Below are 14,564 nucleotides of genomic sequence, written 5' to 3' on the forward strand. Positions count from 1 at the left end.
AGGAAGGAAGGAAGGAAGGAAGGAAGGGAAACTCCATGTGGAATTGTCATATTCTCACTGAATGAGGCAAAATATAATATTAGGGCTGCCTGGACTGCTCTGACTCTCTTTCATTTTTCCCTTCGCTTCCTGCATTCCACCTATCTCAAAAAATTGTATGCATTCTTTAATTTTCCCCGGACTGTGAGTCTGTAACCCTTGAAGCAGAGCCCTGCCCATCCCTGTGAAAGGCGCCTAGAACAGCCCCTGGAGCAGCCCTGCACCCACCCGCACCTTTGCGCAGCCAGCATCTGAAGGGGGCAGGGCTGAGTCAGCAGGCCCAGAACACACCCCTCACCGAGAGTTCAGAGAAGCAGGGGAGACGATAGTCACCTTTTTGTCGTATTTGCACTGTCGCAGTCTCTGAATTGTATCTCGTCTCTTGTCATCATCGATCTGGCACAAGAAAAGGCGAATTATTCCAGAAGCTTCCTGTCTTGTCCCATCCACTGCCAGTCAAAGGCCAAGAGGCTCTGCCAGGTGAGCGGGCTCTACTCGCTCACAGCCTGCTGGGCAGACTCCCAGGAAAACGATTACAGCTGACTTGTGTTTCTCTCTCACAACTCGCCTTTCCTCTGCAACCGGATGCTAACTAAACTCTGGGTTTCCCTCCCTTCCTCTTAGAGTTGCGCTGTCCCTCCCTCCTTCTTGTGTTCTACTTCAGCCAGGGTTTTCTGGCTTCCAGCTCTCCCTGCCCCCTCCTCGTGGGAATCGTTGCCAGTAGCTACAGACAGTTGCTCTTAGGGGAACATGTTGTGCATTGGAGTTGCAAACTCATGTCTAAAAGCCCAAGTGGCACTGCAGCGAGGACGCTGGGCCGGGTGTCTGAGGGGGGCAGCCCCATCAGCTCTGGGTGCAGCCGAGAGAGTTGCTGGATCATCTGAATTGTCAGAAGAAGCTGGTAACCTGAATTTTTCTAGCCATCCCAAGATTTTTATATTGGCAATTACTTTTAAAAGATGATGAATATTGACTAACACACACACATACACACACGCCTCTGCAGGCCAGACATGGCCCTTGGTCCGCCAGACTTCAAAGACAGAAGAAAGGTTGAGAGCTATTGCATCTTTCAAGTTGATTCTCATAAAAACCTGTGATCTGTTGTAATATTGGTTAAAATTGACCTCTTAGGGGCATTTTAAGTGGTGAGTGAAATAACATCTAAGTCTTAGATTCTGAAAGAAATGATCCCTGCTTGGCTCATTTCCCACCATCTACTGGTGCCTTACCCACACCTGACAAGCTGCACCAGCTCTAGACAGGCTCCTTCAAAAGGGGAGGTGCGCCTTACCTTCAGGCTCACATGGTTGGTCTCATTGGTCTCCAGAGGAATGATCTTTTCACAGGGAATGTGGGACCATTTTTTCTGACGACGTTCATGCGCTTTTTTGTATTTTCTGTGGAAGGAACAGAACCAGTCAATAGTTTCTTATTAGTATTGATGCTGTTCAGCTTCCGAACACTGGGAGAAATTTCAAATCCTGGCATTCTAAGGTAGAGACGTGGTGAGTGAGGCCAGCCCAATTACAACTCCCCAATCTGGCCAGTGCTGGCCATGAGCGAACTTGTAAGGATTCCCGATGGCCTTTTATATTATTTCCCCCCCCCCTTTTTGTTTCACTTTCGTAGGTCCTTCACTAATACAGCCCTTCACTATAATAAAGAATCTGAACTGATGGCATAAAAAGAGCAGGGAAGAAAGAGGAAAGAAAAACATTTTAAATTGATAACCTTGAAAGGCAAAAACATTAAGTTTGAAATCACCAGAGAATACACCAGATTCCTAAGTAAGCCAGTTCCTCTTGTGGATCTGTGCCTTTGAAAACATATGTAGAAAGAAAATACAAAAGCACAGAGAATTTGTAATAATATGCATCCCAACATTCAAAATGTCAAAGTTTTGTCATTGTTTTCCCAGAGAGTGTGGATAAATTAGAATTATTGATCTTACACCTGTCTAGAGACCTCTTTGTGAACATACATCATCAGCATAGCTATTAAACCTCTCCCTCCCTCCCTCCCTCCCTCCCTCATCCCTCTCAGAATGAGGAGCACAGCCGGAGAGGGTGTGGGTACCTCAGCACCAGGAGCGCGGCCAGCAGGACCAAGACCACAGTGCCGGTGAGAGTGAAGACAGCGATCATCAGGATTTGAGGTCCTGTCACAGGAAAGACAGTGCAAAACGAGTTAGTAAGGATCTCTGAACAGAGAATAAAAGCAGTTCAAAGAGTCTAGTTGTATGATGTAATTGGGGGAGGGGAAAGGGAGAGCCTTTTAAAAAATATTTATCCTTTATTCATCTCTTCATTGATAATGTAGGTCCTGTGTCCTTGGTCTCTGAAGAAAACTGTCTAGAATGTGCCCTAAGGAAGTGGGTTATTTCAGCTATCCTTACAGTCTACACCTCTCATGTCTTTCTTTATGTGAGTCGCCAAATAAGACATAAAATAGCTTCCAGCACACAAATAATTTTGGTGGTAGAAGTCTCCCTGGTGTTCTTGAAACAATAGACCTAAGGGGAATTCAAAGTGGGAGGCAGAGACAAGTTTTTTTGTTTTTGTTTTTTTTTTAATACAGAGCACAAATCAAAAGAAAAGTAAGCCAGTGCTGGAATATTAAACTACAGTGCTGCTGGTGCTCCTTTCCAAGCTCTACTAGACAACGGGCGGAAGTCAATGAAGAACGTAAGTGATTATATTTATGAGAACACTAGAATGTGGGTGGAGTTCTGTAGATGGGGTAATGTGGGAGACTCACAGAAGAGTAAGTGGAACCCTGGACAATGTGGATCCAACACAAAGAAACAGTGAAGCAGAATCTGAGTTTGCAGAGGACTAGCTAGATGGAGAGGGACAATAACAATTATAAACTACAAGAAACTATGGTTCATTTAAGTCACAGTGGGTCTCTATGAGACTAAGAAGCTCGTGGGTTGAAGAAGGAAAAAAATGGAATGGATTCCAAGCAATAGATGGGAATGTGTAAGAAGATGGAAGACAATAGCAATATGGTGAAGGAGATATGTTTCTTCTTACAGCAAAAATAAGAGACCCAGAAATTCTAGGGGAAAATGTTCAAATAAGACATAGTTTAAAAGTGAAACAAAGTAAAATTTGGCCAGATTTTGAGAATTTGCAATTAAAAAAAGTTATTATTATTATTTTTAGTAGGTGTGGCACAAAGGGGAGACATTGGAGATATATAGAAAAAATATCATGGCATGCTATTTGACTTCATGTGAATAATAATAATAATAATCATAATCATAATGTTTTCAACTTATAGAATATCAACTTAAAGGTAAATGACAGAGGGCTTCATTGTGGTTACCAAATAAATATTATCACCCCGGACAGATTAAAGAAAAATACAGGAGAATTCGGGAGCAGAGAAAGAGATAGAAGAAAAAATAGACACTAACATCTTCATCTTACAAAGTTGGGAAGCATGAAGTTTTATAGATAGTTAGTAGAACAATACTAGAAGCTCATGCATATTACAATGACAATGACAATGACAATGACAATGACAAAGATACCCAATAAATATATTGACAAAAAATTTCTACTAAGGGGAAACTTTAAAAAAAATATTTTTAAATTGATTTTTAGAGAGAGAGGGGAAGGAGAGAGAGAGGTAGGGGGAGAGAGAAAGAGAGAGATAGGTGAGAGCAAAACATTGATCAGATGCCTCCTGCATGCTTCCTACTAGGAATTAAGCCTGCAACCTGAGCATGTGTCCTGACATGGAAGAATCAGCAACTTTTTGTTGCACAGGCTGATGCTCAACCAACTGATCCAGACCAGCCAGAGATAAAGGGAAACTTTTAACAGTGAAAATGTGAGCTCTGAATTTCTACTAGTATTCTCCCCAGGGCAGAAATAAATTAATAAATTGGAGTTGAAGTTGCATTGTGGGCACATCTGACTTCGGTGAATTCTGTTTATTACTATAATCACCATTTCCATCACCACTACCACCATTGTGGCAGCCATCATTCTCATACCCCTAGCCAGAAAACAAAAGCAAGTGTGAGATGTACACCTGAAACTAATATAATATTGTATGTCAACTGTAATTGAAAATAAAATATTTAAAAATACCATCATACACTAGAACAGATTAAGATTTGGTTATCCTATCTAATAAAGATGGAATATGCAAATTGACTGTCACTTTGCAACAAAGATGGCAGTGCCCACAGCCAATAAGGAAGGAATATGCAAATTGACCTGACAAAGCTGAGCAGGGATGCTTGCATTGTCATCATGGCGATGATGCAGGCATTCTGCCCCGCCCTGGCTGCTCCGGGCCTCTGGGCAGCGTGCGCATGGAAGCATGGAGTGGCCGGGGCGGGGCAGAATGCTTGCTCTGGGGGGGGGGGGGGGGGCGGGGGATGGAGGGAGCTACAGGAGGGTGACAGGGCCGGAGTGAAGGTGGAAGGTGGTTCCAGCCCAGAATGAAGGCAGAAGGCAGTGGCCAGAGCAAAGGCCCAGGTCCCAGGTGCTGGAGGGAAGCCGGTGCTGGCAGCCAGGGGAAGGAAGGCCTATTCTTGTATGAATCTTCATCCATTGGGCCTCTAGTTTTAAAATAAATTCCCATGCTTATGTTATTTTCAAAAAGTGAGTATGAGAAATACAATTTCAACAGGGCAGGTGATTCTACTCATCAGTCTTTTAAAATTACACATCCCCTAGAGCAGTGGTTCTCAACCTTCTGGTCCTTTAAGTACAGTTCCTCATGTTGTGACCCAACCATAAAATTATTTTCATTGCTACTTCATAACTGTAATGTTGCTACTGTTATGAATCATAATGTAAATATCTAATATGCAGGATGGTCTTAGGCAACCCGTATGAAAGGGTCATTCAACTACCAAAGGGGTTGTGACCCACAGGTTGAGGACCGCTGCCCTAGAGCATAGGTTGGAAGGCACATGGGGACTCCCATGTGCTGGGCCTTCAACCCATCTCAATTCCTATCTGTTTCTCACAGTGTGACCATCTCATGGCACTAAATATAAGATGTACATTAAATACAAATTAAAATGATACTTTAAATTTTATGTAAAACTGACAACTGGCAAGCTGAAATATATTCTTACTCCATTTTAAAATTTGTTTAAAAATTTATATTTCAATTTCAGTTGACACACAATATTATATTAGTTTCAGGTGTATAACACAGTGATTAGACCTTTATATAGTTTATGAAGTTATCACCTGGATAAGTCTAGTACCCATCTGACAACATACATAATTATTACAATATTATTGCCTATATTCCCCATTCTGTACTTAACATCCCCATCACTATTTTTATAATTGGCAATTTGTAATTTTTAATTTTCAACATACTTTGTAGTTTTGCTTGTTTGATAAGTCACAGGATCACATTAGCTCTAAGTTTAAGCTTCTGCTGCCTTCTGGTGGCTGCTAAGGTTATCACATTTTATTTAAATGGATCACAATGATAACTTTTATTGTTTTATTTTTTCTAGTCTGAGATGATTTTTCTGTCCAAATAAATACTTCAAATACATAGAATGCAAAATTCAATGAATATTTCCAGTTTTTTAAATGAGCTTACAAAAATGACTGTAATCAAATCTACTTAAAATTTTATTCTCTTGATTTTCTCATTTGCAAAGTGTGTATTAGAATAATAGTGCCTTCTTTTCAGTATTTGTATGAGAATCAAACAAAGTAGAGTTGTTCCAGGGGACAGAGGAAATAGAAGAGGGCAAAGGGAGGATAAATGGTGGAGGAAAGAGACTATATTTGAGCAATGGGTGCACAATGCAGTATGCACCCATTGTTGAGTTGTACACTTGAAACCTGTATGGTTTGTTAACCAGTGTACTCTAATAAACTCAATTTAAAACTTCAAAAAATGGGTCACAATGTAGATTGAGTTTATAACCCCAAGGTCATAGGACATGATAATTGGAAAGAACTTTGGGATTTGTTAAACCTCCTGATTTAACAGAGGAAGGTATTTATACTTAGAGAAGTAAACTGATTAAAATTAACATTGTATAGATTATACTGACTAGAAACATATTTATAGTTTTCCCCTTCCTTCCTTCCTTCCTTCCTTCCTTCCTTCCTTCCTTCCTTCCTTCCTTCCTTCCTTCCTTCCTTCCTTCCTTCCTTTCCAAGGCATTGTGTTGAGGCAAAGAGATATAAAGAATAGACCCTACACATATAGTGTATGGAATAAAAATATGTGTAAACAAGTAAGTGTGATAGAAGTATTATGCTAGAAGCCTGGTAGGATCAAGGGCAAGATCAATACCCTCCTGAGATGCTAAGAACAAGCTTAGGAAAAGTGGAGTTCAAGTTACATATTAAGGATGAGTGGTTGTTTTCCAATCATATTGGGTAGTGATAACTTTTGGTCAGAGGGAGAAGCATCGATAAGGACACAGGGGCATGAAGTTGCAAAAACCTTTCTTAAGGAAGTAGGAGGAAGTTGAGAGAGTGGGGGAGGGATTCAGGTAAAATGAAACATCAGGCTGAAGAGTAGGAAGGGCATGGAAATTTTGTGCAATAATAAGTCATTTGGACTTTATTCGGTAGGTAAAGTGGAGCTGCTAATTGCAGTATTAGCAACCGGGCAGCAATGTGACTGGATTCATGCTGTCACTCTGGTGGTGGTGCTGGTTGGATAGAAGGGGCAGGAGGCAGGACTGAAGCAGGAAGTCTGGGAAAGCTATTATATCCCAGGAGGCAGGTGATGAAGGCTTGGAGGAGAACAGGAACCTACTCTGTGTTGTCCATTGCTGTGTCCCAGGTGCTTAGGACATTGCCTGACACTAAGTAAATCTTTATTGAATGAATGAAAAGACAGTGATACTTGTAGTATCCAGAACAAATGTTTTTATTATTATTATTATTTCTTTTTAAAGATATCCTCACTTGAGCTATCACTTGAGAATATCTTTCCATTGATTTTTTAGAGAGAGTGGAAGAGAAAGAGAAAGACAGAGAGAAACATTTATAAACCTGGAAAATATTTTATTTATTCAGACAATAAATAAAACAAACAAAACAAAAAACACAGGCTAGTTGCATAAAAGAAAACACACACACAATTTTAAGAAAAGAAAATTCACTAAGGATATCTTACCCCGGTCTGGAGTATCATTAGGAAGCTTCCGGTTCTTCCAGATGAATGTGGGGCTGTCATTCACTGGGTTAGTGACATTTGTGTGGGTGTCATAGGTCAAAAGTACATTGTACTGTGTCAGGACATGAAAAAGAAGAAGGATGAACAGAAAAAGAGATTTTAGAACAAGTTCTGATGAAATTGACCATCCTGTCCAAGGACATCTGAATTTCATAGTAGAATTCTCAGTGAAACAAGATAATGTTAACCAGCCATGGGGAAGCTTGGTAGGATTCATTATTGCTTCACAGCACAAATGTGGATTTAAGCTCCATGTGGGCCAATTAGTTTTATGACCATAATCTATGTCTACCCAACACAGGTTCTTTGGTCTTTAGAGAACTAGCATGATCCTTTCATTTTACAAATGTTAAAATAGAGGCTAAGACCAACAGACACATGAAAAGATGCTCAATGTCACTAATCATCAGAGAAATGCAAATTAAAACAAGAATGATATATCACCTCACACCTGGTAGAATGGCTGTCATCAATAAATCAGCAAACAACAAGTGTTGGCGAGAATGTGGAGAAAAGGGAACCCTCATGCACTGTTGGTGGGAACGCAGATTGGGGCAGCCACTATGAAAAACGGTATGAAAATTCCTCAAAAAATTAAAAATGGAACTGCTTTATGACTCAGTAATTCCACTTTTGGGTATTCGAAAAAACCCAAAACACTAATTTGAAAGAATATATGCATCACTATGTTCATTGTAGCGTTATTTACAATAGCCAAGGTACAGAAGCAATGCAAGTGCCCATCAATAGATGGGCTGGATAAAAAAGCTGTCTGATTATATATATAATATTACTTGGCCAATAAAAAGAATGAAATCTTACCATTTGCGACAGCATGGATGGACCTCGAGGGTTTTATTCTGAGATAAGTCAGTTATAGAAAGACAAATATCATATGATTTCACTTATACAGAAAACAAACTGATGGTTTCCAGAGGGGTTGGGAGACTGGGTGAAAAAGGTGAAAGGATTAAGAAGTAGGAATTGGTAGTCATAAAAGAGTCCCAAGTACAGCATAGGAAATATAGTCAATAATATTGTAATAACTATGCATGGTGCCAGGTGAATATTTGAAATATTGGGGGGGGATCACTTTGTAAAGTATATTGTCTAACCACTGTGCTGTACACCTGAAATTAATACAAAATAATATTGAATGTAAACTGCCATTGAAAATAAAACTAAAACTGTAAAAAGGAGCAAAAATAATAAAATAAAATAAATAGAGGCTAAGGTAAATTAAAAGGCTAGCTCCAAGTCACTTGAGAAGTGAAGTACCAATGTTTTCCACAATATTAAGTTGCTATTGAAAATGGTGTTTTGAGAAAATGCACCACAGCAAAAACCATTATTCATTTTGATACATGTCAAGGGGCTCTGAAATAATTCTACATTGCTTACATTCTGTCAATTACAAATTTTCTAATCTCTTCTATCCCTTTCCTCTAATGTGCTTTCTTGTACACAACACTAGATTTTTAAAAGAAAAGACTTCTTTTCAAGTAATTTGACAATGGGAATATTAATGTATCCTTAAATTACACATATTAAATCAGCTTCTAAGAGACATCTAAAAAATAACTATCTTTCTGAATTCACCACTATTGCTTCAAAACATTCTGGACAAAAGTTTTACATTCTCAAAAATATACTCTTAACTTGAGAGCAGAATCTATAATTGCATGTGTTGAGAATAGGAAATACCCTACATATTAGGGTATTGGACATTGAATCTCTACTGAGACCTACTCTGGATATCTATAATAATAAAAGCGTAATATGCTAATTAGACCGGATAGCCCAGTGACCTTCCAGACGTCATTTTGGGCGTCCTTCTGGATGAAGCCGCAGTGGTGGGGGCCAAGGCAGAGGTGGTTAGGGGCAATCAGGCAGGCAGGCAGAGTGATTAGGGGCGATCAAGCAGGCAGGCAAGTGGTTATGGGGGATCAGGCAGGCCAGGCAGAGTGGTTAGGGGCAATCAGGCAGGCAGGCAGAGTGATTAGGGGCGATCAAGCAGGCAGGCAAGTGGTTATGGGGGATCAGGCAGGCCAGGCAGAGTGGTTAGGGGCAATCAGGCAGGCGAGTGGTTAGGGGCAATCAGGCAGGCAAGTAGAGTGGTGAGGGGTAATCAGGCAGGCAGGCAAGTGGTTAGGGGGGATCAGGCAGGCAGGCAGAGTGGTTAGGGGGGATCAGGCAGGCAGGCAGGCAAGCAGTTACAGATTGCGAGAGGGTGCAGGCTGGGCTGAGGGACCCCACCCCCACTGCCCCCTGTGCACAAATTTCTTGCACTGGGCCTGTAGTAGAATAATATATCTATAGCCCCTGGTTTCCACATATACACGTATTACAAAGCACAATTGGTGACATTAGATTACTGAAAATTTCAACTACATTTACCTTCAGAGAGAATAAGTGCACAGACAACATTTTTTATTTTGAAGAGCAGTCCTGAGGCTGACTAGGATCTTACCACAAGCACCTGCCTCTCACCCCAGGGGCAAATAACTTAGAGGGGGTGTAATTATCTTTGTTGTTACTATTAGTAATTGAAATACAAAGGGGGTCTTTTTATTAAGGTATTTCCATTGAATATATGCTCAATATTGGATTATATATTTTTTAAATTAAATCTTTATTGTCCAGATTATTACAGTTGTTCCTCTTTTTTTACACCATAGCTCCCCTCCACCCAGTTCCCACCCCACCCTCTGCCCTTACCCCCGCCCCCCCACACACACACACACTGTCCTCAGTATTGCATTATATTAAAGGTCTAATATAGTAACTGAAAACTTTGGGTTTTGAGATGAGCACTACTTTGGGTGACATAAAAACAGACATTTTGATTTTGAAATTAAATGCTAATCAGCCATCAACTGTGTGCCAGATAAGAAGCTAAGCACTGGAGACATGGAAAGGTAAGACCCACTCCTTTCCTTTAAAGAACCTACTAAGTTGGAGAGAAGAAAAGACATACATAATGTGAATAAAAGCATAGCATTATAGGGCTGTTTATATGTGCCAGAGGGATTCATAATGATTTTCATGAGAGTTCAGATGGAGAGAACAGGAGAATGTTTTATTGAAATTTTTAGTTGTGGAAATGAATAAATAATTCTTAGAAGAGAACTGTCATCCTCTCATTGATATCCTATCAATAGTTTGGTCTTTTTTATTTTTTAATTTAATTTAATTTTTTAAATAAATCTTTATTGTTCAGATTATTACAGTTGTTCCTATTTTTTCCCCCCATAGCTCCCCTTCACCCGGTTCCCACCACACCCCATGCCCTTACCCCCGTCCCATTGTCCTTGTCCATAGGTTAAGATTTTTATCCAATCTCTTTCTGTACCCCCCATACCACCTCCCCTCCGAGAATTGTCAGACCGCAATAGTTTGGTCTTTTTATCAATATATTCTGGGTAGCATATTTTTATATATCAAGTAGAGTGGATAAAAAGTTTGGTGGGTCAAATGCTTCAGGAATGCTTTCCTAAGTGGAGCATAATTGTGAATTGGACATAAACTAACTTCCAAAAGTTATGTTTACATACTTCTTTAATTCCTTCACTATTACTCGCCTCCCAAGTTATCCCTCCTCAGCCAATCACTTCAACCCAAGTTCTTAATAAAAGTTAGACATACTTTGTTGGTCTCCACAGAGGTATACAGAAGCACCATAGTATTGTCGATGTCCCCATAGATGTCCAAAGTCACAGGGCCCTTATACCCTAGAGCAAAATCAGAAAGAGTTAGAGGCATTTGTTAACTTACTTACTGAAAGACCAATTAGATCCTGACAGAGAGTATAGCATAGGTTCAAATTGCTTTATTGTACTGAAAAATAGTTGATCTAAATTATCTAATCTGAGGGCACCTGGACTGGTCCTTGGCCCTGAAATCTCTGAAGAATATTTTTATGGGCGGTGTTACTTAGTTAGAAGAAAAAATCTTTTTCATTGCATTTAGAGTGGCTCTAAATATAATAGATTCCTCTTGATTATTAGTGAGAAGCTTTTGCTAAGAATATTTACTAAACTAGTATCACAGTGTGTAGGTCATTGCACAATCTAACTTAAGATTGTAAGAAGATTAAAATCCATTCACTATCACGTAAAGTTTGAAGACATTGAGAAAATTAAGTTCTCTGTGTCTTGGTTTCTCATCTATGAAATAACAACAGTACAACAAACTTATGAAATGGCTGTTTAGGTAAGAATATGATCAAATATCAGCAAATTCATATAGTTTAACATAATAGCTAATATTTACTTTGCATTTACTATACCAGTCTCTGTGCTAAGTGGTTTATATACATTTATCATTTTATTCTTCCTAAAATACCATGATGCAGAAACTATTATCTCCACCTTATTGCTGAGAAATCTGAGGTTAGAGATTTAAATAACTTGCTCCAGGTTGTACAGCTAGTAGATGGCTAATTTAGGACATAAATGTCTATTGGCTCTAAGCCTGTGTTAGTGCCCATTAAGATGCTTGACCAAGCCGAAACCGGTTTGGCTTAGTGGATAGAGCGTCGGCCTGTGGACTGAGGGGTCCCAGGTTCGATTCCGGTCGAGGGCATGTACCTGCGTTGCGGGCACATCCCCAGTGGGAGATGTGCAGGAGGCAGCTGATCGATGTTTCTCTCTCATCGATGTTTCTAACTTTCTATCTCTCTCCCTTCCTCTCTGTGAAAAATCAATAAAATATATTTTTAAAAAAAGATGCTTGACCAAGATAACGATATGATAAATTAATTAAGAATGCACATAGCCCTGGCTGGTGCTCTCAGTAGTTTGGGTGCTGTCCTGTGTACTGAAGGGTCACCAGTTGCATTCCTGGTCAGGCACATACCCAGGTTGCTGGTTCGATCCCTGGTCCAGGTGTCTGAGGGAGGCAACCAATTGGTTTCTCTCTCACATCAATCGGTTTATCTCCCTCTCTCTTCCTCTCCCTTGTCTCTCTCTAAAGTCTATAAAAACATCTTTGAAAAAAAAAAAAAGAATGCACATAGGATGATACTGAGAAGATGGTAGAGTAGGAAGCACCAGAAATCTATCTTCCCAACCTAGACAACAATTGCACTGGCAGAATCTGTCTGATATAACTATTCTGGAACTCTGGGCTTAGATGGTAAGTTGTGATTAATTTTCATCCATTTTGGCTCTTAGCACAGCAGCAGTACTTGCCCCCAGCCCTCAGTCCTGTGGCAGACAGCTGTGCATGTGTTCCTACAGCAGTTCACACACCACTCGCAGGAGCCAGGATGAGCAAAAAAGAAAGACCCTGTTGTCCAAGATATTGGGGATCTGTGCCCTAATTGCTGATTGTTGCTTATGATCACAGAGGTGCAGACAAAGAGGTGGTGGCCATTGTTGCTGCACCCCCTCCCACTGTTGTAAACCCCACCCCTCTACTAACATGACTTTTGGGGGGTGTAAAGGGTTAGTGACCCTTATACTCTCTTTTTCTTTTTTGCCCTTTGAAGGACAGACAATGATGGCTAGGACATTCAAGCAACTGCACTGGGCATGCCCAGGAGAAGCCAGAAGCTCAGAAAAGAACTGAGAAGGCCTTAAGTTTATTCCTCAGGATAGAGACAGCCCACAACAATAAAAACAAAAAGCAGAAATGAAACCCAGCAAACCCTGGGGAATGGGAAATTAATTCCCCATGTGGTTTTCAGAATTATCAGGTTATTATATTCAAATATCCAGTTTTCAATGACAACAGCAAATCACAAGGTACTCCTTAGCTGGTTTGGCTCAGTGGATAGAGCATCGACCTGTGGACTGAAGGTTCCTAGGTTCAACTCCAGTCAAGGGCACATATTGGGTTGCAGGCTTGATCCCCAGTAGAGGGTATGCAGGAGGCAGACAACCAATGATTCTCTCTCATCATTGATGTTTCTAACTCTCTCTTCCCTTCCTCTCTGAAATTAATAAAAAATATATTTGGAAAAAAATCACAAGGCATACAAAGAAAAAGGAAAATCTGGCCCATTCAAAAGAAAAAAGGTAAGATAACAGAACTGTACCTGAAAAAGACATGATGGTGTCTCTGTTAGACAAAGGCTTTAAAACAATGATCTTAAATATGCTCAAAGAATTCAGAAGACATGGATAAATTCAAGAAAACGATGCATAAACAAAATGAAAATAACACTAAAGAGAAGAAAATCTAAAAAAGAAACCAAAAAGAAATTCTGGAAGTAAAAAGTACAATAACTGAAGTGAAAAATTCACTAGAGGGATTCAGAGGCAGATTTGAGCAGGCAGAAGAATCAGCAAACATGAATATAGGACAATGGAAATTACTGAGTCTGAGGAACAGAAAGAAGAAAAGATTGAAGAAAAGTGATCTGTGGAACATTATCAAGTAGACCAACACTGGCAAAGAAGGAAAAGAGAGAATATTAGAAGTAATGTCCAAAACCGTCCCAAATTTGATCAAAGACAGGATTATAAATATGCAAGAAGCTCAATAAACTTTAAGTAAGGTGAGTTCAGACACTCACTCCAAGACGCATTATAATAAAACTGTCAAAAGCCAAAGACAAAGAGAATTTTGCAAGCAGTAAGAGAAGTGATTTGTCCCATTCAAAGGATACTGAATAAGCTTGTTAGCTGGTTTCTCATTAGAACCTTTGAAGGCCAGAAGGCAGTGGGATGATATATTCAAAATGCTAAAAGAAAAAAACTATCAACTAAGAATCCTTTGTGACATTTACATGCATTGAACCTCGAGGACATTATGCTAAGTGAAATAATACAATCACAAAAAGAATAATACTGTCTGATTCCACTTATATGAGATATGTAGAATAAAGTCACAGAGACAAAAAGTAGGGTGGTGGTTGCCAGGAGGTAGGGGTAGGGGACAATGGGTAATTATTGTTTAGTAACGATAGAATTTCAGTTTAAAAGATGAAAGTTCTGGCAATAGGCGATGGTGATAGTTGCACAGTGATATGAATGAACGTAATAACACTGAACTGTATATACTTAAAAATGATTAAGATCGTATATTTAATATTATGTGTTTTACCACAATTTTAAAAACTTGGGGGAAAATAATGTACATAAAGTGCCTATAAGAACTTGGGACACAGGAAAAATATCAATAAAACATTATTCCTCCCTGCCTCCCTGCCTCCCTGCCTCCCTGCTCCTTCAGGGATGCAGAAGTGATTTCTTCCTATCCTTGTCATATCCTATAGACACTGATGCAGCCCTCAAGCTTAGTGTTGGGCGTCTGCCACCTTCTGAAGTCAAGAGAAGACTCACTCTGCAGTACGATAAAAGTTTGTCAGAGTAAGGATTTAAGGC

At 39.8% G+C, this 14,564-nt stretch overlaps 1 protein-coding gene across 1 annotated transcript in view; it reads right to left on the minus strand.

Annotated features, from left to right (window-relative positions):
- The window catches only part of GUCY2C (guanylate cyclase 2C), a 72,406-nt gene that overhangs the window by 33,858 nt on the left and 23,984 nt on the right, over positions 1-14,564 (minus strand). The window contains exons 9-13 of the mRNA XM_059682271.1: positions 10,879-10,964; positions 7,174-7,285; positions 2,119-2,200; positions 1,334-1,439; positions 373-435 (exon numbers count right to left, since the gene is read on the minus strand). Coding sequence (XP_059538254.1) covers positions 373-435; positions 1,334-1,439; positions 2,119-2,200; positions 7,174-7,285; positions 10,879-10,964 — 449 coding nt within the window. The remainder of the gene's footprint in view (positions 1-372; positions 436-1,333; positions 1,440-2,118; positions 2,201-7,173; positions 7,286-10,878; positions 10,965-14,564) is intronic.

This window comes from Myotis daubentonii, chromosome 2 (genome assembly GCF_963259705.1).
Source record: "Myotis daubentonii chromosome 2, mMyoDau2.1, whole genome shotgun sequence".
Classification (NCBI taxonomy): Eukaryota; Metazoa; Chordata; class Mammalia; order Chiroptera; family Vespertilionidae; genus Myotis; species Myotis daubentonii.